The sequence below is a fragment of the Falco punctatus genome (genome assembly GCF_963210335.1).
Source record: "Falco punctatus genome assembly, chromosome: Z".
In the NCBI taxonomy this organism is placed as follows: Eukaryota; Metazoa; Chordata; class Aves; order Falconiformes; family Falconidae; genus Falco; species Falco punctatus.
In genome coordinates, this window is record NC_137586.1 from 23,968,195 (window position 1) to 23,994,763 (window position 26,569).

The 26,569-nt window shown below is 36.1% G+C and overlaps 1 protein-coding gene across 11 annotated transcripts in view; it reads left to right on the forward strand.

Moving 5' to 3' along the window:
• Positions 1-26,569, forward strand: part of ERBIN (erbb2 interacting protein) — a 122,392-nt gene that overhangs the window by 71,327 nt on the left and 24,496 nt on the right. For 8 of the 11 annotated variants that reach the window (XM_080372805.1, XM_080372808.1, XM_080372802.1 and 5 more), the window contains 14 exons: positions 864-942; positions 1,710-1,799; positions 8,352-8,408; positions 14,377-14,440; positions 16,831-16,905; positions 18,249-18,393; positions 18,830-18,902; positions 19,960-20,089; positions 20,440-20,555; positions 21,555-21,624; positions 22,632-22,731; positions 24,719-24,840; positions 25,438-25,608; positions 26,362-26,544. In XM_080372805.1, coding sequence (XP_080228931.1) covers positions 864-942; positions 1,710-1,799; positions 8,352-8,408; positions 14,377-14,440; positions 16,831-16,905; positions 18,249-18,393; positions 18,830-18,902; positions 19,960-20,089; positions 20,440-20,555; positions 21,555-21,624; positions 22,632-22,731; positions 24,719-24,840; positions 25,438-25,608; positions 26,362-26,544 — 1,475 coding nt within the window. The remainder of the gene's footprint in view (positions 1-863; positions 943-1,709; positions 1,800-8,351; positions 8,409-14,376; positions 14,441-16,830; positions 16,906-18,248; positions 18,394-18,829; positions 18,903-19,959; positions 20,090-20,439; positions 20,556-21,554; positions 21,625-22,631; positions 22,732-24,718; positions 24,841-25,437; positions 25,609-26,361; positions 26,545-26,569) is intronic. The other 3 variants (XM_080372799.1, XM_080372800.1, XM_080372807.1) reach the window with 2 other exon arrangements.

Consider the following 26,569-nt stretch of genomic DNA (forward strand, 5'->3'; position numbering starts at 1 on the left):
TATAAGAAGAATGTAGTGATACACTGCAAATGCAACTGCAGTTGTGATAACTGTGGTTTTATTTGGTTTTATGGTGTAGTAAAGACTGAGGAGAAAGTCTTGGGCAGTAGAATGATTCACTACTATTTTCCTGTTGATGTAGTGGATACCTGTCTTTTTTTTTTTTTTTTTTTTTTTTTTTTTTTTTTTTTTTTTTTTCCAAGGCCTGTTTTATCAGTTTCTGACAAATATGAATTTGGCAGATACGTGGGTTGGAAGTATACTCTGGTGTTTCTGGAGTCCATCTTGTAAAAAGAGGAGGCTCATTATTTTTACAGTTTTCAGACATGAGTGTGTCTGCAGCAGTTTTGTCCTTCTCTGAATAATCTGAAGCTAACAGCAAACATGTGTCACGTTTTGGGATATCTGTTCAGAACCATGAATGCTGTAAACATACTTCAAGATTTGAAGGCTAACCATTTTGCCTGGATGTCATAAAAGCCACACATCTGACAAACTGATCCTGTTGGAAACTTTGTTCTACCATGTGTATGAATGTGACTGAGGGCCTGATCTTAAGTACATTGCAAAGTACAGGTACTTTAATATTTGGTAATGTAAAGTGAAATGTGGAATCTGAGTGGAAATTGTTCGTTTACTGTGTCTCTGTTACGCTGCTTGGTGAGCTGCCTGCTAAGCTGCAGTATGAAATGCTTTAGGAATTGAGAGCTGTATCTGAAATTAAATATGAGAGAAACAGTCCACTGGTTGCTAAATGAATTAAAGTTTTTATGGCTAGTAATTTTCATGTGTATCATTTTTATGCCTGTGATGGAGTCTAATAATTTAAGACTTATTTCCCTACTTCTCCCTGTATCTTGCAGGCATACAGGAGTTTCCAGAAAATATAAAAAACTGTAAAGTCTTGACAGTTGTTGAGGCCAGCGTAAATCCAATTTCAAAGTAAGTTTGTAAATTTTTTTTGATGTTTTATATTTTGTGCAAACACTGCTGAGTATCCGGTTTGCCCCAGACATGTGCCAGCCTTTGAAGGCAAGGAACAGAGTTACCCGAGAAGTATCTTCATTAATTTCATTGCACTGTGATAAAGTATAGCTATGTCATTATAGTATTTTTCCCAAGTTAATAGGCTGTGTGAGCAGTCCTGCATTGTACCATGTAGCTTTCAGCTTTAAGCTCGTCACTTCTCTGTGAATGTAGAGAAGGATGCAAAAAAGTTTTTTTTCTTAATAACAGAATTAATTTTACGCTAAAGCCTGTACCATTGTTTTTCAAGCTTAGCTTATATATTTCCCTGTCACCTTCTATAGTGACAAAATTTGCCCCAAGTAGCACTGCCAGAGATACAAACTTTGTACATTGTAACTCTTTTTTCCCCCAAAAGGTGTTGGATAGGTTTTTATCTGATTTATTGTCTCTGAATAAATACCTCCTCCATGTTAGGTGCCAGGAGATCACAAATACTTAGCAAGACTACATGTGGTGTTTGTAATTTTTATTGCTTGTAGATATCGTTCTCAATACTTAAAAATAATTTTGAAACTAATCTTACAGAGAACAAGTATCTAGTACAATTTTGTAGAAATTCTAGTGCCACCTTAATGTTATCAATATGTAGGACTTAAATGCTATACTGTTCTTTAAGAAAATACGATATAATGCACTGACTACAACTGAAACAAGCGCCACGTTATTTTACTTCTGTATAGGCTTCCAGATGGATTTTCCCAACTGTTAAACCTAACGCAGCTGTACCTGAATGATGCTTTTCTTGAGTTTTTGCCAGCCAATTTTGGCAGGTAAGTTAAATTTGAAACTTGGTATGTACGTTTAGTTTTAAATTCACGCAGAGCAGTTTCTGCTGCTTCTCAAGCAAAGTATGAACTGGAGGAAGGGAAGAAGTGCACGTTACCAATCAATATATGGGACATATTAGTTATAGTAAAAACCCCTGAATCTTTATCACCATTTTTCAACTGGGCTTTTGAAGGACAGACAGAATGATTATGAAATATCAAGAAATAACTCATGTAAACACTTGCTTCTTTTACAATGCAGTTCTGGTAAGTACAGCAGACTAGTTTTTCTGAAGTACAGGTTTGTCACTTAGTAATTGGAGTGAAGCAAATAATGGCGTCTGTAATGCCACTAGTCCTTTCCTGGATGCACTGACGGTCCTCTCCTTCGTGCATGTCTGTAATTCTCAAGTGCCTTGTTGTTAGGAATCTTTCTGAAGGACTTAGCGTATTTACAGTGTGCTGACTAAGCAAGATTGTTCCACATAGTAACTTACATACAAGAAAAATACTAAACCCTTACCTCTTTAAAAAGGATTAAATCTTGGGAGCAAAAGTGAAAGGATAATATTTTTAAAAGGAAGAGTCCTAGATTAGGATAGTTCATCCTGTTTTCCTTATCATGCTGATTTAGCCATTTTTGCTTTTTCCTCCCTCTCATCACTCTTATTTTATGCTAGCTTCCTAGATTGTCACTGTCCTGCCCCATCCCATGTCCAGCAATCCTCTCTTTCTGGGCTGTTAGTTAACCATGCACATTGCTGTGTGAAAGCAGTTGCCTTAAGCTGTGTGGTTATAGTAGGGTCAGCACAGTTCATAAGAGATTAGAAAAGCCCCCAAATACAGTGCTGCAGAATTTTGGCAGATTAGGAGATTTACAATGAAAGAATGAGCAAAGATGCAGTTTTTAGTGACCATTAGTTTTAGTCATCTGTGATGGGAGCTGTTGGCCTGTTCTTCTCTGTCCAATTATTAGTCCTTCCCTGATGAACGATTAAAAGCACCCGATCTGTTACACACTCAGCTAACAAAAAAGCTGCTTATGATGCAGGAGCATTAATTATTGTGCTTGCTTCTTGTACACAAAGTTTGCATTTCAAAAGCCCTCATTAAAGTTGAAGAAGAAATATCTGGAAGATGTGTAGTCTTTGCTTGTTGGCATTTTCATGATTGCCTATACATTTTTCTGTACTGCTTTTTAATAGTGTAATGAAATGGCAAGATTTTCTTAGTAAAAAGATAAGCACTATGGATGAAACTGAGGACTTCAGGTTGATGCAGTTGGTCTTACAAGTAGTTAATCTTACACATAACATAGCTTTAGAAAGCCTAATTATAATTCTTTCTTCGTCACTATCTACTTCTATAATGCTTAATGGTTACGGAAATAGTGAAGTCATTAATTACTAACAACATAAGAATAAATCAGTTACTGAAGGCAGCTTGAAAGCCAGTTCTCCAGTGTAGTGTTTATCTTAATAGCTATGAAGGATTCTGCCTTGGTTTTTAAAATATAGTGACTTGCAGCATCCTAGCTTGTAGCTAGGAGAATGAAACTGAAGTTAAGACTTTTCGCATCAGCTGTAGTTAAAATTAATTCAAAATATTCATATGAGTTTGCCTGCTGATGTATTGCACAGAATAAATACTATTCTCTAAGAAGTTACTGTTTAGATCAAATAAACTAGAAAACAGTGAATTAGTATAATATTTAGAAGTAAGGTTCAGACCCCTTTGACGTTTAGTGCTTCTGTGAGTAATGAGACTGCTCTGCCACTCCGGAACTTTACAACTAGGTATAAACCAGGGGTCCTCAAACTGTTTAACCAGGGGGCCGGCGCGCGGATGCAGTGGCAGGCAGTCATCTGCGTCTGCTTGGTTTCCCCCCCAAACCCCCGGCGGGGGGGGCAGGGGGGTCTGTAAATACCGGGGCCGGATTGAGGACCCTGGGGGGCCATGTCCAGCCTGCGGGCCGTAGTTCGAGGACCCCTGCCGCAAACACTTGCTAGTGCAGATGGTCTTTTAACTTGTACTTCGCAATATGGGAATACTTATTTTAAAAACAAACAAACAAAAAAGCTCTGGTAGAATCTTTTGGAATATTTAGAGCATTGTTGGTTATTCCCATAAAGGACAAGCCTTCAGCTTCCTACAGTTTGGTGCATTAATTGTTTTGTGTATGGCTTATAGCTGCTAGTTTTTGTTACATGAGAACACATGAAGTAACTTGAGTTTTGTTGCCTGCCTTATTGACAACTATAGGCTATAATGTCTCTTAAAAACAGAACCAATGCTGTGTTAAAGCTGACATGGTTTTTATGTTCCATGTGTCAGGGTCTCTGTTCCAGCAGTTCAGGTTAGAAAAGTAGTTTCAGTTTCTGACTGTTCATATTGATTTGTTCCACAGTTTAATTGCTATCATGTCTCATGAGAGTTGTCCCCCGTTCTCTCACTTGCTGCTATTATAGTGTTCTCACATCTCTTTTTTAGTTTGTTAGACTAAACAAAATTCTTTTTCCCTCTGGCATGGCAGGTTTTCCTTTATGCCTGATTATATTAATATATCTTGGAACGAGCTTCAGTTTGAATTAATTTTCTTTTTGACAGGGAATGATGATATATAGCTATATTTAGATTTCAAATGAGGTCTCTTCATGGCTTGTACAGTGTCATGATTATTTTCTTGTTTTCTTCTTGTAAATGTCTGTGGTTATGCTCTAGTGTTCTACTAGCCCTTTTTGGCAGCCGCCAAGTGTTGTTTCCCACATGATCGACTAATGCATTGGACAGCTCAGAAATGGTTGATGACTCTACAAGGAAATCATGAGTGCTTGGCTTGGTGCTATGGCGTGTTGTCACTTGTCTATTTTTTTTCAGTCCTTAAGGTTGTACAGGTTTTTTTCCCCCTACAGTGTCCTAATAATTCCTTGTATTGTCTGTGACTATCTTTTGTGGCATCAAACAACTTAAACTTTTTTCCTATCATTTAAGATTGCTGTTAAAAAGCATTAAAGAGGATAGTCCCAAAATGGGTCTTTGAGCACCTCTGTCAGTAACATTAAGCCTGATGCTTAGCAAAGAAAACCTTGTGTAATGCAAGCTACTTTTAATATATCCATGCAGCATTTCATTAAGTTTACTTCCATGCATTGTTCTCACCTTCAAAATTTGTGCTAAAGCTTTGCATGCTATTGAGGCCAAGATTATCCAATCTTTGAGTGTTACATACTCGGTGTCCTTCAAAGATGTTGTACCAGCCCAGCCTGTTAGGCTTATTAAAAGTCACCAGACTTTTGGCAAAATGTGCCAGTTTCTTTGGAATTCTGAGGTGAGAAAATGAGGGTTTTTTCTCCACTCCCGAATTCTGATTTGAATTATATCAGTGCATCAATATTGGCACAGATCCTGGAGTTAGCCTTTATGCCTGTGCACAGAAGTCTTGAGAATTGCTTACGTTTACTGAAGAAAACCATCTGTTGTATCTAAATACATCAAGTATATTTACATTTAAATATACATAATGCAAAACACCATCAAAAAACACATAAGCAAAGCATTCTAAACTTGAAGCTCACTACATGCTAATTTTTAGACTGGGCTTTAAAAGGGTGATGTTATTTACTGATAGGTGTTTAAGATAATCAAGGTGTTGCTCTTCTATAGAAAAATATTCTACATTTTTATATCTATATATATAGATATAGATCTATATAAGATAGAATGACATCTTACCCATGGCATTCAAAAAATTCTGAGAATGTCATCTAGGATGGGATATTGCTTCCAGAGGCTGTGATGTTGCAATTAATTTACTTCTAATCTTCTTTCTCAACAACTTGCCAGTAGTATTTGCAGTAGTAGATATTTTTAGTAGTATCCACTTTCGGATAATTTTTTAAATAAATGTACAAGGATAATTGAATTTGGGACTTAACTGAGTTACATATTTGCAATTTTGCTGAAACTTTTGCAAATGCAGCCTGCTATAGGATACGAATATTAGTTCTCTTGCCTTTGTATTTTAGTTACAATTAAAAACAAATAATTCTGCACTAGCAAAACTGCAAAGGGGGTGAAAAATAAAGAGCATCTCTCTATGAAATATTTCTAGTTTTCCAAGATGACTGCTGTTGAACAGCAAGTTTGTAAGCATACCTGCTATGTATTTCTTTTACATTTTTTACAGATTGTATAGTTCAAGAAATCAGATTTAGGAAGAATATTGATCTTATCCTAGCAAGAGATATATTTTTTAAAAAAAATTATTTAAAAGTTGGGCTGCACTTTAAAAGCAAGCTAAGTTGGTGACATTCAATAACAATACTGCAACAACAATTTTGTTGAGACTATTCCACCAGGTACGCTTAAAGTTGAATAATGCTCTGTTACACTGTTGTGTTTAGGTGATGTGTCAATATTTCTGTGGGTACGGGTTTTTCAAGTCGAGAAATAAAATATTTCCACAGGAGTGTGATAGATCTTTGTGACAGAATGGCACAGGAAATCATATATTTCTGCCGCTGTGACTTCTGTTTTTTTCTTTAGTATGGGTGGACTAGTTCTCTGTATTTCTTCTCCAGATTAAACGCGTCTTTCTGTTCCATTGTAGCAGTTGAGATGCTTAGCATGGGTGTTTACACCAGCAATTTAAAGAGCAGCTAGGCTGACTGATACGTATTTTTACATTAAGCTTGAATTAACCCTTCCAGTCATAATAGAAGAAGTGACAACTGCTTCAGTCCAGTATTTCACACCAACTACTGCAGTAAAGTTACTAGTTTAGAAACAGCCTAAATCCCCCAGCCAGTAGAGGCTGAAAATATTTCCAGAGTAGCCCCTGTGTAGCTCTACATGTAAGAAATTTGGTATTCTTATCTCCCAGTTTCTCAGGGTCAGCTGAAGAAAGAGTAGAATGTGAAACAAGGTCACACAAAGCTATGAACCTTTCTATCACTAAAGGCAGTCTTTAACTTCACAGAATTAGCTTCTTAGAAGTGCAGTACAGTCAGTTCTGGCTAAAATCAACAGTGTGGGTGTGCATATGTATAGTTTAGCATATGAATGGAGATTTGCTTCTACTGCATTCAACTGAGAAATTTGACTGCATACACATAAGAAAAGCTACAAACGGCGTAGCTCTTTTGACTATCATCAAAGCAAAATACCAACTGGAGCCTGATGCAGTGTTTGATTGTTCTAGAGTTCAGAAGTCCAAGCCCAAAATGGCCATTCAAATCTGAAGGTGCTTAAACAAGCAAGTTCTGTTTTGTCACAGACGGGTATCTTAGGATGCAGGTAGGGTAAGAAGGCTAGGAAGTCATTTGCAAGTTGTGCGCTAGATCGACAGCAGTGATATTGCTGTGAACTGGATTTTTTATTAGGGTATTCTTTCAGTACTGTTAGAGTGTTGGTTTTTCTTTGAGTAGCTGGGGGGAGAGGGTTCCCCTCCAGCAGCTGCTGCCAGATGTCAAGTACTGCTTGCAGTGCTGGGCTTTGTTGGCCTCTGCTCTGTTCCAAGGTGACTGCTGTATTCTTAGGCTATTCATAGGCGTGGCAGATTGCTACTTTCAAATTCATCCAAAAATGAGCAAATGTCTAGAGGAAAAATAAGTACTGTTTTCAGCTTTCTGTTTTTACTTTTAGTTCTTACTACTTAATTTCCATTAAGGTTTTTGTCTCTGTCCTTACAGCATACTCAGTTAAACACCTTCAGGAAAGACCAGTCACTAAGCTCCTTTTTGATTCAGGGAGCTTAATAACCCTATTTTGTGTTGTGTAAAGGCCGTTCATGCGTCACGTGTAGAACTCTTGCCTTTACAATCGTGTCTGTATTCTGCATTTCATTTAACAAAGAGATAGTCCTGGTGCTGCTGTCCTGATGCAGAAAATTCCACTGGGGATGGTAATTGCTTGAATGTCGAGACTGCTTTGAACTTAACTTGGCCAAGCAGTTGAGCTTGGGATTTAGAGGTTATTTATCTATCTTGCAACCAAGGATATCCTGAAAGAAAGGTCAAACTGCCTTCTAACAGAAATATCAAAATGGATTAAGCAGCTGACTAGAAAGAGAATATGGGAGGAAATACAAGATTAATGTAAAGGTTGTTTTTACCATGTGGAAGACCACAGGTATTCCTGTGATGAGGCTTTTTATATGAAATGGTTTGATACATTGCCAGTATTAGAAATTCAGCATCGTAGCTCGTGTGGACTGATACTACTTTTCTTCTATTACTTCCTGTGTATTTCTGTATATGTTGATAACATGTACCCATAATGAATCCAATGAAGTGCTTTAAAATCTTTGGGAGGAAGGAAAACAAATGTGTTCAAACAGGCACAGAAAAGCAGGCAAGAGCTTGTTTGCTGCTTTACCAAAACCAAACACCAATGAATAAATGAATTTAAAAAAACATGCATATTTTTCCACAAAACATGTTTGTATTCTTACAAAAAATATTTTAAACTTGTAGATTTCTTTGAGATTCAGCAATGTAATAAGTTCAGATTATAAAATACAGTATTTTGTGATAAATTCTTTTGCTTTTGTTACAGATTAACTAAACTCCAGATATTGGAACTTAGAGAAAACCAGTTAAAAATATTGCCAAAGTAAGTATAGATGACATTTATATAAAACTATTTTGGAGAGGATTTTTTCTGTAGTTATACTAATAATGTAGTGCTTATTGAAAAGTAGATCACAGCTTAAAACGTTAAGTAACTGGACTAAGTTGTCACAAGAAACTTTCCCTTCATACAGGTGAAATTGTGTCTCCTTTCAAACTGCCTGGTCTGCCTATTCAAAGATATGCATATGCAGAGATATTTATTTTTTTTTCACTTCTTCTGTCCCTTTCCAGCTCTGTGGATTTCTGATCCACCTGTTGAGCTTTTCAGTCAGCATGGGCACCTCAGGATGATTTCTGAGATGTCTGATGCTTCTTGCTTACAGTATTATATGGCTACCCAGATGCCTGTCTGGGTACAGTTCTGATGGCTGTGTATCTGAAGCTTAGGATTGGTAATTAAAGATGATTATTTCTAAATCAAATGTGGAGTTTGAAATGTGTATTCAGAATGACTGAAGGAATGCAATTCACACGACTTGGACTCTTTTTTTTTTTTTTTTTTTTTTTTTACTTCAGTATAGTTCAGGGCTGAAGAAAATAACTCATTACTGTGCTGCATGGAATCTGTTATGCCATACCTATTTCACAACGCAATAGGCTTGTTTAATATAGTGGCAGCATATTCCTTAGATGTGTTTTCTGTAATAGTAAAATAGTTCTGGAAATTCTTACAGCATTTGTTCTAACAACAAATCTGATCCTCTCTCTTAAAATCTAGCATCTTTCTAAACCCTGCCTTGCAATTCTCACTCATTTCATCAAACAAGCCCAGGCTGATGATGATGCAGTTCCTGCTGTTTCTATGAGCTAGAGCAACGCACTGAATTTTCTGACTTGGACCCTGGAGGTCTTAAGTGGGTTAACAGAGGTATAAAAGGTCCATAAAGTGGGAAACAGAGTTCCCAAAGATGGGATATGAATAAGCAGCTGTGAAGTCCTGAACTCGTTGCAAGGTAGCATAAAATGGGTCCCCCTCTGGCAGCAGAAACTGTTAAGGAGAGGTACTGGTTTTGGTGGATGTAAGATGTTTTCCTGGAGGAGGAGCTAACAATTGAATATTCACTCTGTCCAGCTCATATGCTAGCAGAGACTTGCATGCAGTAGGCTGAAGTGTGAATTGCAAGCCCTTCAAGTACAACAGCCGGTTTTCCTAGTGACTGGAGCTAATAATATGCCTAAGACATGGTCAAGGGGTACGTTCGATTGGGATTGCCTTGTTGTATGCCTAGATGCTGTGCTGTGGTCTGTTGTACAAAAATGCCAGAGCTCGTATATGGAATGAAATCTGTAGCATCAGAAACTGTGAATTTAAATTTTTTAATTTATAAAATTTAATGAATTAATTTAATTTTTCCAAAGCATTTTATTCATTCATATCATACAGATACTGTCTCTCCTCCTTTGTTCTTTGTGCTATTATTGATTTTCAGTGGGAAAGAAGCAGAGGACATGTAATTTGGGGTAGTAGCTCTGCAAATTAAGTTACTACCAACTGAGGAACAGTAGCTATAATGAAACTTATAGCTAATATAGCTTTTGTTTATGAAATTACCCTGACCTTAATTGCCATAATTAACACTAATAGCATGAATTACATGCAATATTTTAAAAAGCATAGTTTACAGCGGTCTCTTGTAGTGATAAGAGACATTTAAACAAATGCTGTAATACACTTCAGCCAAATACAACTTCTGCTGAAGTTGCTGGGAATTTTTTTTGTTGTTGTTGTTAACTTTCATGTTTTCAGGGTTTCACCCTTGCTGGAAAACTAAACAGCCACTGTCATCAGGGTATCCTCTGCAGAACCTCCATAATGATCTACAGTACATGCTAAGCTGCCACCTTTATTTCTTCTGGTGATCTTGTAGTTCAATTAAGGAAGATTAAAGCTATTGAGACTACTTATTTTTTTAATTTAAGAACATTTAATAGGCATTTTGCTACAGTGAGACACTAGAAACATACATTGTTATGTATGATGTACACTGGAGAGAAAAAGTTCATTATGATGTCCATAGTATGCAAGAGGTGAATCTGCCTTTCATGACAATGCAATCATGCAGCCGTGGACCTGGTCAACAAAGGCGTCCATGGCCTGGTTTTAACTATTATGTTAGAACAGAAGTTGAAGTGGAATTTGAACTTACAGTTTTCCAAACCTAAGTATGTGTTTGAAAAGGAACATGCTATATACAGCTTTAAACAGTGTAGAAAACCCAAAGGGGTTTTTATGAAGCTAATAAGATGTAGCAATACATGCTAATAATTTTGCTATAGGATACAACTATCTTTTCATGTTTCCCTGTCAGTCCCACCTTTTTAATATTTTCATACTTACAGTGAATTCTTTTCTATTTGTAATGATAAATGTATTTGGTTAAATTCCTACAAAATCAGCTAGCCCACCTGCTGAATTGAACATGCACATATTTTTTTAACACTAAATCATGAAGCACTTGAAAGCCAGTTAAGCAAAATGGGTAATTAATGCCAACACACTAAATCAACTTTGCTTTGTGCCAAATGGATCATTTTGCTTGGAGCTTGTCTGTAGCCAGAGACTGCAAAAGAGGCAGTATTATAATGCAAAACAGCTCAGTGAAAATAATTCTGTTGAAAGGAAAGCAAAACCATGATGACTGTTGCAGAGGCATTTATCTGATAGGTAAGTTGGGAAAATGGTCCAGTGGAAATATAAAAAAATTATTTACTTTTTTTTAAGCTTGTCTGTTGCCTAATTGTCAATAAAAAGAGTAAACTCTTTAGAAAGAAGCAAGTTATTTGAGAGTGTAATTACAATGATTGAGGGCCCAATCTTGCTGTCACACATACCTCTTGATTTTTATGCTACTTGAAGTAACCTGTAGTGTTAACCTTAGTGAAACTGACTATTGACAGCATTGGAATCTGAGGCATATTTTAGACTACCTGATCCCTTAGTGTTGGATGGATTTGACAGCAAGTTCAATAATACGCATTATGAAACAGATTTTTTCAGTTTGTGGGAGAGGATTACACAGTGCCATGGCAAAGACAGAAGTAGATCTAACTCAGTGATATTGTTTTTCAGTCCTATATTCTTCTTTCTTTAGCATTGAATTTTCCTGTTACTTTAACATTATTGGAAACTTCGTTGGTATACCTTCAGACAACATGCAATACAGAAAAGCAAGAGATGTTAGTCGTAGAGTAGCTGAACGTGCTATGGATGAGGTGGGGGATGGGAGGGAGAGGGGAATGTGGGATGTGGTGCGGATAGATAACTTGAAGCCCTGGTCTTGCAGATACATTTGTGTCTGCTTTACAGTTGTGGGTACATTTGCTAGATTAAAAGAAATTTCACAAGATAAAAAAAAAAGGGCCCCAAATCAGTGAAGTTACTTTGTTTTATACGGTCAGAGTTGCCTAACATTAATTTTGCAGATACTTGAGAGAGGTTTTCAGATATTTGCTCTGGTTCCAAATGGTAATGCCAAGACCCTTGATGAAAAACTGTAACAGCATTTTTATTTTACTTTATTTTTAGTAAAACAGTAAAGATTAAAGGAACTTTGGGTTGCCTTAGAACCATTAAGGGTGTAGCACTAGCAGGATGGGAAAGGAGCACCTAGATGTTGGGTTGGAGTGAAATTTGTGTATCTAGTGTAACTTAGCAATGAGGAGAAGAGGAGCTTTATTGCTTAGATTTTGTGAATCTGGTGCTAGCTCTGTAAACATTTTGGCCTCAGAGCTGAATGGTGTACAGGGGGAAGAGGGGGTGAAAATCACTTGGACCTTGGAATGTAGTGGTCTGGAGACTGTTTTGTTTTTACCATTAAAATAAGAGTTCACGTTGAACTAAAAGACCAAATTCATCTCAAACCACAGTAAAAACTATGTGTGTCAATTCAGCCTCATCAAAAATTCACTTAAATGAGTTTGAGCTTTTTTCATTTTGTAGGTATTACCTCTTTTTTTCCTTCATTCTTAAAATTTGTGTTTCTTTCTAAGCTGAAAATTCAGTTCAAATAAAAATCAAGGCACTGTCTCAAAGACTCTTGAAAGGACTATAAAAATATTAAAATAAGCCATTTTTGTCAAATAACTTATTGATGTTATCTTCATTATTTTTATTATTTAATTTATTATTGAAACTAATCAAAATCAATTCTACATAGCTGTGATCTCCCATAGTCTACTTATTGAAGCTGAAATTTAGGTCATCGTTGGGGTTCTGGACTGCTCTTTAGTAACCCACACTCTAGCTAACATAGCTTGAAAACGGGAGAAATCTAAAACCTTTTTAAATTGAAACCATTGGTAGGAGTACAGTGTGGTGTTGCCCATGAAGTTTTGAAAGCTGCTGAATGATATACTAGATCCTCTGAGTCTTCAGCTGCGGGAGATGCACTGGGGCAAATTTTTTAGTAACATACAGCAAGATTTTTATTGCCATGATCTCATAAGAGCTTTGAGAAATTCAGGTTACTCAGTATTTCAGAAAGACTTAAATAATTTGTTAGAATTGGAAAATGAATTCTAGCAGTTGTCTAACTGATAATCATCTTGTTCATTAGCTTCCAGAAATGAAGGGGAAATGTTTCTCAGGTTATTCTGGAAGTAGCTTTTTCTTTTTCTTCTTTGAGACAGTGGGAATGTGAGTTAAAGGCTTTCCCCTAAAACTTGTACATACTATCTTGCAGTGCAAAAAATGGTTCTGCTTTTGTTTTGATCATGTCTTTACCTGCTTATGCTAAATTCGTAGTTTGTCCCCCATACTTACTATAATAAAAATCAAATCTATAGACAGAATTTGAGTGTAATTATCTTTGGAGATTATTTAATGAATAATATTAATAATCACATTATCAATAAAGAAGGCATTTTTCAATAGAATGTAATTTTTGAATTGTATATTCGGAATTACTAGCAGTGTATTTGAAGAACAACTGAAACTTTGAATAGCTGCATAGAGCATCTTGTGCTCATGAAGGTGTTTAAGTATACTAGTGTTCATAAAAATATTCTGGTAATACGAAAGACTACCATTTGGAAGCTCTTGTATTTGTTTTTTCCAGAATTTTGGAGTATGTACACACATAAGGTTTATGTGTCAAAGTTTTAGATGTTGTTAATTGCTCTGTGGAAATCTAATACTAAATAAATATAGAACATAATTCCATGTGAGAGATTTGCAGCCCCTTTGAAAATATTTTTAGGTAGTACTGCCGTTGACTGGAGTACTGGTTGCGTAGACCACCTCGTACAGTGGTAGGTAATCTCTGTGGGGTCCCCAAAGTAAGCTTAAATAGAGGAAAAATGTTGCCAAAACACAGCTTGAAAAAACAGATTTTACTTTATTTCAGTCATTGATTTAATCTTTGCCATAAGTTGGCTTAAGGAGTATTGATATGTCACAAAATCCAATTTAAGAATCTGATTTGTTGTAGGACTAGAGAAATAATTAGGATACCATATCCTATGGAAGACACTTTTTCAGCAGCCTGGAGGGGGGAGAAAGGTGTTGTTGGTTTCTGTGATTGAACAGTGGTCTTCCCAGATTTAGGTGATCATTAGGCAATGGTCTGTCTGTCTTTGAGAGGAGAACAGGTAGTTGACCAGTCTTTGGCTGCTGAGAAGACTTAATGTGACTGTAGGTGAAAAGGAAGTGCTCAGAAGAAGAGTAATGTCACTGAGTTACTCAAAGATTACTCTAGTAGTCTTTAGTTGTTCTAAACTAACGTGTAGGTGAGTTGCTTTGTAGATGTAGATGAGTACTTTGTGTGACTGATCATTAGCATGTGCCTGTTTAAACAGCACATGAAAATTTGACCTTATTTAGGTGTAATTCAGTTACAGAACAGCATCACTACTTAATACTGATTAAAATATTTGTTTGAATACAGGAATATTGGATGTAACTGGTATTTTCTTAAATCTAATTCCTTATTAATCCCCTTCCTGTGCAGAACCATGTCCAGACTGACTCAGCTGGAGAGACTGGACTTGGGAAGTAATGAATTCACAGAAGTGGTGAGTTTTGCATTAGTAACAGAGCTTGGTACCTTTTATAAATTTCTTTATCCTTTAATCTGTTAATAGTCAATATGAAAATGTAAACATCAGCTTGAGAGTTCTGCTGCTGAGCAAATATTAGGTGTACCTTACACTACTTTATGGAGCCTGTTATAAAAATTATGTGCATATTCTGATGAATATGAGTACATTTTTCCTCAACTTGAAAATAGCACTCTGTGGTATAGTGTGGTTACTGTACTGTTAAAAAATTAACAGTAGCGTGTTTGAATTATAAACATAATTGTTTGCTTATAATAAATTCCAAACACTTACTGGTTATCATGTATTTAATGTTGCAAGTTCTGTATAAGCTGTGCGTAACCTGCTTTTATTGTCTACAAACCCTTTAGATCCAAGGGAAACTGTATTAATTTTAAGTTTGAATGTTGTTCAAAGCAGTATTTATGGTCAAGGTGCTCAGATTTTTCTTTCGGCATGGATCAACTTGTTTTCTGTTCATGATCTCACAAATACATCTTACATCTACAATCACTTCACGTATCTCTGCTTCTACAGATATTTGCCTGGATAAAGGAATTGGAATAGAAGTATAGTGGGACATGCTGACCTGCTATATAATAAAATCAAGCCTTTGTGTGCCACCAGCAGGTTGTGCAGAGCTGAACACTTGCCTAGTTGTATGGCAGATAGGGATGTGTATTTTAGGAATTGTTCATTAGTTTAAGGCTCTGATACTAATATCTACATTGTGATGAGAATATGGCAGTAAAGGTAATGGCTAGAGGTGTAATAACACTAATGTGCCCAGGCCCATGTTAAGCCATAACAACCAGGAGCTAAGTACAGGCTGCAAAATTACCTGTTTGGGTCTGGGTTTGGCCATTTGCTTCATCTCTCCCAGCCTTTTAGCTACAATGGTCAACTACCGGTAATTTCCCTGATTAAGATGTTTTGGTAAAAGCCCAGAAAGGTTTGACTCTGCTTTTTTGGATAAAGATCTGTCTGAAAGGTAGTCTTCAGTTAAGATTTTTTTCTTGGAAAATGAATTATTGGGAGGCAGGACTTCAATTTATGTGGGAATTCTACATATTTACGGTGTCACAAAATTGAGTTTTGAATTTTAACTTAACTTAGTTGTAGCTGTTAAGGTGCTGTAGCACCTGTTTTGTATTATTTTCTTAAGAGAGAAGTTTAAATAGGAAGCATATGCAATGTCAATGTTTACCAAGAAGTGGTCTTTCCCTGATATGTAAGATACTTTTAAAGTAAGTTGTAATGGAAGCACAATCCTGCACTTCAGTTTATGGGTGGAGTGGTTTGTTCATATCATGCAGATGCACCCTTTGCTGCCAGAAAATAAGAAATTGTTTTCCTTTTTCCCCAAACCACAAAGTCATTGTGGTTTTTGACAAACAGATCCTCTCAGTTGATGGAATTTGTTATTAGATATCATCCATGGAGGAGGAAATTACACATGTAACACGTATTTGTTTGTTCCCTTTGAGGAAAAAAAAATACTTTTTATAAAAAATTCTGAAATGATTACTTAGTGCTGTGATCAAGTTTTTAAAAGATTTTTGTATACCTAGTATATATTCACATTTCAAAAAGTGAATGTCATGTTTTCACTCCAGCCAGCAGCTAAGTACCACACAGCTGCTTGCTCACTCCCACCCCCCGTGGGATGGGGAGAAGAATCAGAAAAAGGTAAAACTCACGGGTTGAGGCAAGAACAGTTTAATAACTGAAATAAAGTAAATAAATAATGACAATGATAATTGTAATAAACAGGAGAGGGAGAGAGAGGAATAACACCCAAGAGGAAAAAAAAAATCACCAAAAAATCAAGTGATGCACAATATAACTGCTCACCACCTGTTACTGACACCCAGCCAATCCCTGAGCAGTGATAGAGGTCTCCTAGCCAGCTCCCCCCAGTTTATATACTGAGCATGACAATCTATGGTATGGAATACCCCTTTGGCTAGTTAGGATCAGCTGTCCTGGCTCTGCTCCCTCCCAGCTTCTCATGTGCCTGCTTGCTGGCAGAGCACAGGAGCATCCTTGGTTTGGAGTAAGCACTACTTAGCAACAGCGAAATGTGTGTTATCAAGTATGTTATCGATTTATCAAGTGTTAACATAATTTTCATACTAAATCCAAAACACAGCACTGTATCAGCTACTAAGAAGAAAATTAACTCTGTCCCAGCCGAAATCAGGACAGTGAATGATCTGGATTTTCATTGATGACCCAATGAAAGAAGTGTATGCAACAGCTATAACAAGACACTGCTTAAAGTTGCAGTAGATGGATCGCTGGAGTTGTGCTTGCCTTTCACTGTTTTTTATATGAAGTTTTTAACAAATGGCTTCCCTTTACAGCCTGAAGTACTTGAACAACTGAGTGGGTTAAAGGAATTTTGGATGGATGGTAATAGACTAACACTTATTCCAGGGGTAAGTTCTTTTACTGTGTTAAACATTTAGTATTTTAATTTACAGTAGTATTTGCTTTGTCAGTCATCATACATGTTAAAAGTCACTACTTTTATGTTTAGTTTTGTATTAACATTAATTGTTAATACAAACAATTTTTTTGTTTGTATTTTTACTTAAAGTCAAAAGGCTAAATGCCACTTAAATGCTTAACTAGTCCACTTAAGAATTGTCACTGATTGGGTGAGCTGGGTATACAGCTTTTCTTCCATTGGAAGTTGTATACTTCTCATCTAAAAATTATGTTCTGGTTCAGAAAAGAGTAAAAATCCTAGATCAAATCCTGGATCAAATTTAGGGTTGAGTAGCCCTTCCAAAAAGGGATTATTTTGTGTTAGAAAGCAGGAATTTACAGGATAAATATTGTGTGAATTTTTAATGGTCATGGCTATAAAACAAGCAGTGCCTGTTCAGGTGCTGCATATCCAGGGGGCATAGCCAGTTCCCGAGAAAATGTTCTGTTAACTTTATCTGGGTTCCTGACATCTCTCAGAATTACATGGGGTCCAAGCTGCCCTCTTGTTGGTAGTACTTGTGAACCTGTACTTGTAGTAAGCTAGTAAATGAGTATTTGAAACTTGGGAAGCAGCTGGTCTGTTTTCAGACTTAAACTCACTAAGCAGTCTTCTGACATGAGGCTTTCTTGCCCGATCAGTAGTCTTCTCTACTGTCTTTCCTCACTTCAGCTAATTATTCCTTGAATTGTTGAGTGGGTGTATTAACTTTACAGTAAAAGTAAAAATTTGTGAAAGTGACTGCATCTTCCCTCTGAAGATTTTAGTACAGTATTGTGCAGAAATCTTCAAGCTTATTCTTGGTTTGTATGGAGAGGTAATACAAGCTTGTATTTTGGCTTGTTTCTTTAGTTTAGTGCAATTAGGCATTCATTGTTGTTGGTTTTGAGGTTCAGTAGGATAGAGTTTTACACAAAAGGCAAAAATAAGCATTAAAAGACTTTCACTGGAGCCTTATGATGTCCTTACATTACCTACCTCTGAAGTCTGTTCGAAAGTTTGTTACTTGATTTATAGTAATTGATCAAACCATTGAATTTGCAGACTGATTTTAGAGACCTGCAGAATTACTGTGGTGTATCTGTGTGTGTGGAAAAGCATCAATTGTGGATCCACACAAAATATTTCAATATAAAGCTTGAATATTGTGCTTGAAATTGTATGTCAGCACTATAAATAAGTTTTCTCCTTTCCTCTAGCATTACACTTGAGAGACAGTTTGTCAAATCTGCTGGATATTTTGTTTAGAACTTGCACTTTCAAAAATGTCTTATTTTCTCTTGCTTATAGTTCATAGGCACTTTGAAACAACTGACCTACTTGGATGTTTCTAAAAACAACATTGAAGTAGTTGAAGAAGGTATTTCTGGTTGTGAAAGCCTGCAAGACCTACTGTTATCCAGTAATTCACTTCAGCAGCTGCCAGAATCTATTGGTTTGTATTTTCAATTAATTCATGTTCTTTAAAAGCTTACAGTTTAGACACAGAACACTTGAAAATACACAAATGGCATTTTAGATCTAAGTTGCAGTTGATTAAAAGCACAGTTTCGGATAAAGCTGTAATGCGTAACTGAATAATAAAACTTGTATTTGTTTTGGAGCGTTCTTGACTTTATACAGTGGTTTGTAAATGGATGAGAAACCGTTGACTATAACAAAGTAAAAACATTATTCCCCCCTCCTTTTGCTAGCAAGCAAGTTCTGTAAGCTTGTCTGCTTATTTCCTTAGGTATATAGCACTGTAAGCGTACCAGGGAATACAGATGTGGTTACTTACAGAGTTTTTTGTGCCCCCTTAATTTAAAATTAAAATTAAGCTTAATGAACTCAAAGTGTCCTTTTTGATTTTCTTGTTCACTTTGTTACAGGTTCCCTGAAGAAGGTAACAACACTTAAAATTGATGAAAACCAGTTAATTTATTTGCCAGATTCTATAGGAGGGTAGGTATTTCACCAGAATAAAAGGTTGAATTGCCTTTCTGTGTGCTTTTCTGCAACAGTGGCTCCACTATTGAATGTTTTTACACCGGCTTGATTTGATTTCTTCTACATGTTAATGTCATAATAGAATTGAAAGCATTTTCTTATCTTCTAGTTTGCAGCATATATGTTCTTCATGTATTATTTAATATAAAAACATACATGTTCCTAGTGTATTAATGCAGCCACCAATCTGTAAAAGAGAAATTGAATGTGGGAGAAAACAAGATGTTTAAAAAGGCAGTCAGCTGCCTGAAACTGTTTTTTGGCAATAACATAGCTGTGGCTGTGGTAGATACTGGAAATGATTGAACCTTTATCAAAAAGCTTGTGAAAAAGTGAATCTGAACACACATGTTTACCTTTTTTTATGTTACAAGCAGAATTTTCACCTGTTCTTCAGCAGGTTTTTTTAATGTAGAACTTGGTGTTCAGCAGTTTAGTTTAAAACTCACAAATGACAGCAAAAATAATTGGTTCAGAATCAAGTTCTGTACAAATGAAGGGTATTTGTTTCAATTTGTTTTCTCCTATTATAATTAATGTAGGTTATCTTTTGTTGTTGTCAGAATTTAGAAAATACTACTTCACTGCCAGATGCTTAGGTTCACTCTCTCTAACTCTTGAAATTCTTTTCTTGTTCAGAAACTGCACTCAGCTCCTGTTTGGCTATGATCTGTCCCATTCTGAATATTTTCAGTGCCTTGTACTAGCACTTTTTCATGTTGCTGACTCCCCTATTTTCACTGAATGTTCTCTTAGAAAGAAAGTATAAAGAAGATTTAAAAAAAAATAAAACCAAAACCCCCACAACCAACCAACAAAAAAAACCCCAAAATATTTTAGGCTATTAGTAAGGGATTTTTTTGGATTTGAATTCCCGTGGATCTCACAGTTCTACTTTGAATTAAATTTCAGATTTGTAATTAGTAGAGTTAATAACTTCATTTAACTTAGTGTGCAATTATAGTTGGATTAATTAACCTTTGTAGAGAAGTAATTTGGGGTTTTTTTGCAGGTTAATATCTGTAGAAGAACTGGACTGTAGTTTCAATGAGATTGAAACATTGCCTTCATCTGTTGGGCAGCTCTCTAATATAAGGACATTTGCTGCAGATCATAACTTTTTAACAGAGCTGCCATCAGAGGTATGTATTTAATTACAAAACTGTAAAGTGAATTTTTTAGTGTATTTTAAACTGTTTGTACAACTTTGGGATAACAAATCAGCAATTCTTGAGTATGTTGTCTTTCTGTATGTTTTTAAAGGAGGATATACACAAATACACAAGTTTCCAAATAATGAAGTTCTGAATTTTTTAAGCAAGAAGCAGAGATTTTTTGCTAGTGTATTGAAACTAGGAAGTTTTAATATGTAAGAATAAATCTAATTATACTTTACAGGCAACAATAACTGTAATATTAATTGTTTTAAAACACTACAAATTTGCATATTTAGAGTTGTGAAGATGAATTAATTCTTTGGGTTTTTTTTCAGATTGGAAACTGGAAGCATGTAACAGTGTTGTTTCTGCATTCTAATAAGCTTGAATTTCTCCCTGAAGAAATGGGTGATATGCAGAAATTAAAAGTCATCAATCTGAGTGACAATAGGTTTGTGAAGGCATTTATTCAAGTGGAAGTTGTATAAAATGCAACAATAATGTAGAGGTGTTGTTACAAATATGCTATCTTTCCTTATTTCACACCCGGCTTAGAAGCTGACTGAGATGCATGTATTTAATGTTTTTGTTGTGTTCTGGATCTTGCAGTTCTGTTCTGCTAAGCTGTTTTTATTTTAATGACTTGGCATGTGCATTGAAGCACGACTTCAATACATTCATGATTGTTAGCATGTATTTTTCTAGAGAATTAGTTTGGTTCCTTACATAAAACTCTTGATTCTTTCTTAAAAGTTAATAGCTAGCTTCCTGTATTGCATATGGAGGAAATGAAACAGCATCACAGTGTAGTGTAAAACAACCGAGTGTTCTGGGGAAGGGGGCAAAGAGGGTTGTGTTTTATTAGAGCTGGTCATTAAAAATGGACAAAACATTTCTCTTTTGGGAATTGCCAATCTGGAGAATTGAAATATATTGGGAGAGATAAGTTTGAGCTTTCCCTCCTGTCCTGCCAGTCCAGCTTCTCTGTACTCCGTCTGTATCTTGATTTATCCATTAATGCCAGAGCTTCCGTTATCCGGGGCAGCCACTTTCCCAACATGTATCTTGGAAAAAAACAGTTTTCAGGTGTAGCATTTTTTTCTTAATTGGCTGGCATGTATCTTGAAAGATAAAATGCTGAGGATTCAGATTAATTAATTCAGGCTAATTGTCTTCAAAATTGTATTAAAGTCATTGAACTGAGTTAAATTCAAGTTACATTGTCACTTTTTTTTAAGCTGCTTGCTAATCTGGGGAGAAACGCGGGTTTTTGTTTTTCCAGATATAGCTTTGAATTAATATAAATGCTGTTGCTTTTCAAATGTCCATAGTTATTAACTAGATCTGTAAATGTCCTTTTAAAACATTTTTACAGGCTAATGCAGGATTGATTCTTAACAAGCTTAACAGTATTGATAAATGTTCTGACATAAACTCTTGTACTTTACAGACTGAAGAATTTGCCATTTACCTTTACAAAACTGCAACAGCTCACTGCTATGTGGCTATCGGACAACCAGGTGAACTTTTTAAAAATTAAAAATAGAAGATGGTTGACTTTATTCCTAATGGAATTGACACGAATAGGGCCATCTGTTAAATAGTGAGACCTGGTATACATCGGTGCTTCCTTGACGCTACTATGTTGGTTCTTCTGAAATAAACAACACTGAGCCTACCTGTCTTTGGACACTTTCATACTTCTAGCAAAGTTCTGTACTGTTAGGAAATGCAATTTAACAGATGTCAGGGTTTTTTTGGTTTTGTTTGTCTTAATTCAGACTTGGTTATACTGGAGAGTTACTGCTTGCTAAGCTAGTACTTGAATGTGTAGCATGTAGTTTCTTCCACAGCTAAACTATTGGGGAAACTTAACATGCCTGGTTTTTTTGAGCTAGATTTCTTGTCACACCTTTGAACTTTGTGACTGTCCAAGTTCCAAGCTATGAAGCAGAAACTCATGCACTTGTAGCTTGTATTTTTGCTGTGTATTGAAGCCATCTGTAGATTTCCTGAATGGCATTAAGGAGTACAGGGCTGCCCAAAATACAGTCCCAGAAGTGGTATAATGAAAGCACTTTTACTAATACAGTAATTTCAAGAAATCCCTTCTCTTTTTTGTAAGCGGTGAACAATATTCAATGTGGTGACAATATAAAAAACAGTATGAGCTTTTTCTCTTTACATGATTGAGGTTTGAAAGGCCAGATGTGTCTGTGTATTCCAGATCAGCCTGCTTCGGGATAGTAATAAGTCCTAGCAAGAAACTGGGTTATTATTTTTAACGTGCAGTGTTTGCCTTTCTCTTAAAGCTATTACTGAACTTCAGTTCTTGGTCAAAGCCAGTTGTCAAAGACAGGCATGTTAGTAACTTCATTTTGTGAAAATTATACAGAGGAGAAATGGTTTGATACAAGACAGAGAGTAGTCTTCAAAGTAATGGGACAGGTGTGCTCTGTGATATGTAGATCATATTACTTTTTCATATGTTTTCTCATAACATGTGCTTCTTTCATTTGCTTCCTAGTCTAAACCGCTTATTCCTCTTCAAAAAGAAGCTGACCCTGACACACAGAAAACAGTGCTTACTAATTACATGTTCCCCCAGCAACCAAGGGCTGAGGATGGTAAGAATTTCTGAAATACCCTGTCAGAATGCTCACTTTTGAAAATAATAATAGGAAGACTGTCCAGCTAAAATGATTTTCACTAGCTAATACTTAATATAAATATAAAAATACAAGTTTGAAGTAAACTTCTAAGTGGTGAAGAGCTACATCTGAAGAATGAGAACAGTAACTTAATGTGGTCTACATATTGATGAATTCTAGGTAAAACTGTTTCACCGAGTGAGGTTAAGAATGAACCAGCGAGATCACATTCTGCGATGGTTACCACTTTACAGTGTGACACCCTATGTCATTCTGACAGAGCTTAATGGCTTGGGGTGAAATTCTCCCTAGCAGATGTCTGCTTCAGGCTGACAGAATGTTAGACAAAATTTTTCCTCTTACCAAGTATATATTTTTTGAAAAGTACATAGCATTCTGTGTTTTATTTTAAAAGAAAAGAAACTGGTCCAGAAAAATCCATATTGTTCATATTTAGTTTGAACTGCTATATAAAAGGTTAGGCCCAAGATATTAAGACCTTGCCAGAAAATTATTTCTGCACAGTTATAAGTAGCATTCCATGAGTAACCCCATGAGGAGTTAGGGAAAGAGAGTTAAATCTCTTTTATTTTTCTACCTTCTTTCCCCTGAGGGCAAAAGGAGGATGGTTGTGCTGCTTTAACAGAAATGGGGGCTGGGGGTGTGGGTGCACTTATCAATGGAAATAATTGAAAACTGACAAGAGGCAACATTTGCTGTTCCCTAGCACAAGTGTATAGTACACTGAGGGAAGTGTGATCAAAAATACCAGCAAAACCAATAAATTGTGCATCACTTTTAGTGCCTTCTGATGCAGATAATGTATCTGCAATACCTCTGATAGAATGTGAGAATTATAAAATTATTTGGAGATTCAGTGAAGTTGAAGATTGTTCCTGAAAGCGTTCCCATTTGAACTTTTTCACCCAGATGCTGGGGTTCCTTTTTGTAGATAAGGAAAGGGCTGCTTGCTTGGCTGTAGTTGACAGAATACATGCCTCTGAGGCTGTCATTCCAAACAGAAGATTTAAAGTTCAATAGGTAGTAGTTTTAAGAGTTAAAAAATTTAAAATTCTATGATCAAGTTCTTTTTTTGGTCAGGAACAGTTTTGGGGATATCAAGGTCTAATAGACTTCACATGTATCAAAATCCTAAGTTTAACCAAAAAGTGCAGAGTAACAAATATTCCTATGCACTTGTTGAGCCCTATAATTAAGTATTTTTCTCTGTCTGCTGTAGAAGTAGTTAATATGAACAGTCTTGGCATTGCTAGAGGATATACATTTTGGTGAGGTGGTGGTGACGGATTTGTTAGACTGTTTGGCATACTGAAGTACAGCCTGGCTGATGTAACACAAGGAGATATGCTGCAATAAGGGACAGTGGGTACCCAAAACATTTTTTTTATCCCTTGTTAAATCAAACGAGAAACACTTTGTGAAAATTCATGTGTTTGCTTTGTTTTAGATGTTTTAGGTTTATTACAGGATTAGCAATAATGCAGGCTTTTGTCACTAAGTAGTTCTTATTCTTGATTTTCAAATTTTCATTACATGAAATCAGGTGAATGCTGTTATGTGCTTAATGAGACCTCACTGAAGTCAGGCTATATAAATCTATATAAGTAAATCTACATTTATATATATACAAACACATACTTTTGTATTTATACATATATATGAATGAAAATACTTCACAGCAGAATTCTGAAAATTTTCAAGTGTGTTAAACTTACTGTACAGCTGTGTCTATGAAGTTTTTTAACTTTACAGATAGGGATTTTACTATTATGAAAAAATGGCCAAGTTTATAAAGCAATGGCAGTGCAGCTAGTCTTCAATTAATGGTGCTGCTAATCTCTTCTCTTTCAAGAATGCATAAAATCCCATCCAGGAGAAAGAAAATGAGGATTTTTATTTTTCATAATGTATCCTAGTCTTACGACAGTCTCTCTTTTTTTAGTTATGTTCATATCTGATAATGAAAGTTTCAATCCATCTCTGTGGGAGGAACAGCGGAAACAGCGTGCTCAGGTGGCATTTGAGTGTGATGAAGACAAAGATGAGAGAGAGGCACCACCTCGGGTTAGTATTGAATTCATTTTTTAATACTTGGTGCTTCCTTTCCTCTTATCCCCACACCTGAATCCCACCCTTTTACTTGCTTTGTCTGTCAGTTTCACTCTGCTGAGGAAATTGAGTCTTCAGTTATTAAGAGTATCTAACAGGGTGAAACACTGTAATTTGGGGCACTTCGTTTTGTGTTTTTTTTTATTTTCTTTCTGGCCCTATCATTTCAAGTGGAGCACAAGGGAAAAACACTCAGCAGATGAAAGGTAATGTGGGGCATAATTAGGAGACTACCTGACTGGTGATGACATGGAGAAGTATAGTGGCAAAACAATGATTAATCCTATTTTTTTCTTTAAGTAAACTACAATTGTCATAATTCTTCTTGCTTGCAATGAATGGACACATTTGGGGGGTGGGAAGGTGGAGAGGGCTGTGATTCATAATCCTGTTGGGTCTTGTAAGTCTGCATCAGTGGAGGTAGACTAGAACAGCAAAGTGGAGATGCTGGATTATTTGGTGTTTTGTCCTAATTCATTGTCTGTTTTAAAGCTGATATTTTAATCATGGCATTTAATAAAATGTAGAACACTATTGCTTTTTGTTACACAGGAAGGCAACCTAAAGAGATACCCAACTCCATATCCTGATGAACTGAAGAATATGGTCAAAACAGTCCAGACAATTGTACATAGGCTAAAGGATGAAGAATCTACTGAAGATACTGCCAAGGAGTCAAAACGAGAAGGCCAGACAGTTTCTGTAAAAGATGTGGGGGTAAAGGTTAGAGATAATATACTCTTCTGACTTTGCAAGAACTTCCAAAGATCTAGAGTGCCATTGATTCCTTTTAATTCTCTTCTTCGTCCCCACTAATGCTTTAGCAAGAAAAATTTTTAGATTAAAGAAGAGAACTTACCTCTTCACTGGCTAAAGAAGTCTGTAATAAAAGTCTGGTTCGCAGTAGCAGTTTACTTCTGACAGAACAAGGAAAGTGATTTGATTCTCAGGCAAATACAAGCTATGGGTTGAAGATCTGGCTTCTTCAGTTTCTGGAGGATGGCATCTTTGTCATCCTCTGATCTTTATCTGTGAGACTTCACAATGAAATTCAGGGTAATCTCTAAGAATTTTATTGCTCCCTTGTGACTAGAGGTTTTACATGAGAAGCTGGAAAGAGAATCATAGCAAGTTAGCATAGGAGTCAGTCTTAACATGATGATGATGGGCAGTAGGACTGCTGTTTGGTGCTGACATGTCTCATTGTAGGTATTCTTGGGCTTTTTTTTTTTTTTAATGTAACTGGAAATTTAATGGTACAGATTTACCCCAATAAGGAGGAGAGTCAAACAATGGGTAGGGACTGTACCTCTGTAATCTGCAGAGATTTCATACCTCCTGCATTTCATACTTCATAATTTCAAAGCTGAGATTTTCCGTTCCATAGCTTCCCAAAATATAAAATGCCAACTCTAAATACCACGTTACTGAAAACGTTTCAGGATGTTTTTTCTGCTAATGTTCTTAATCCTGTAGACTTCAGAAATTGCTTCAATAAAGAACAAAGGAGATGAGAGAAAGCAATATTCAGCAGGAGGCTCTCTGCAGAAGCCTGCTGAACCAGAAGCTGAGCACAGCACCGCAAATTCACAGATGACTGCACTTGTTAAAACCTTGCAGAACACGAAAACAATTGTCAACCACCAAGACATGCTTGAGGTATAACATTGTGATGAACATTGTA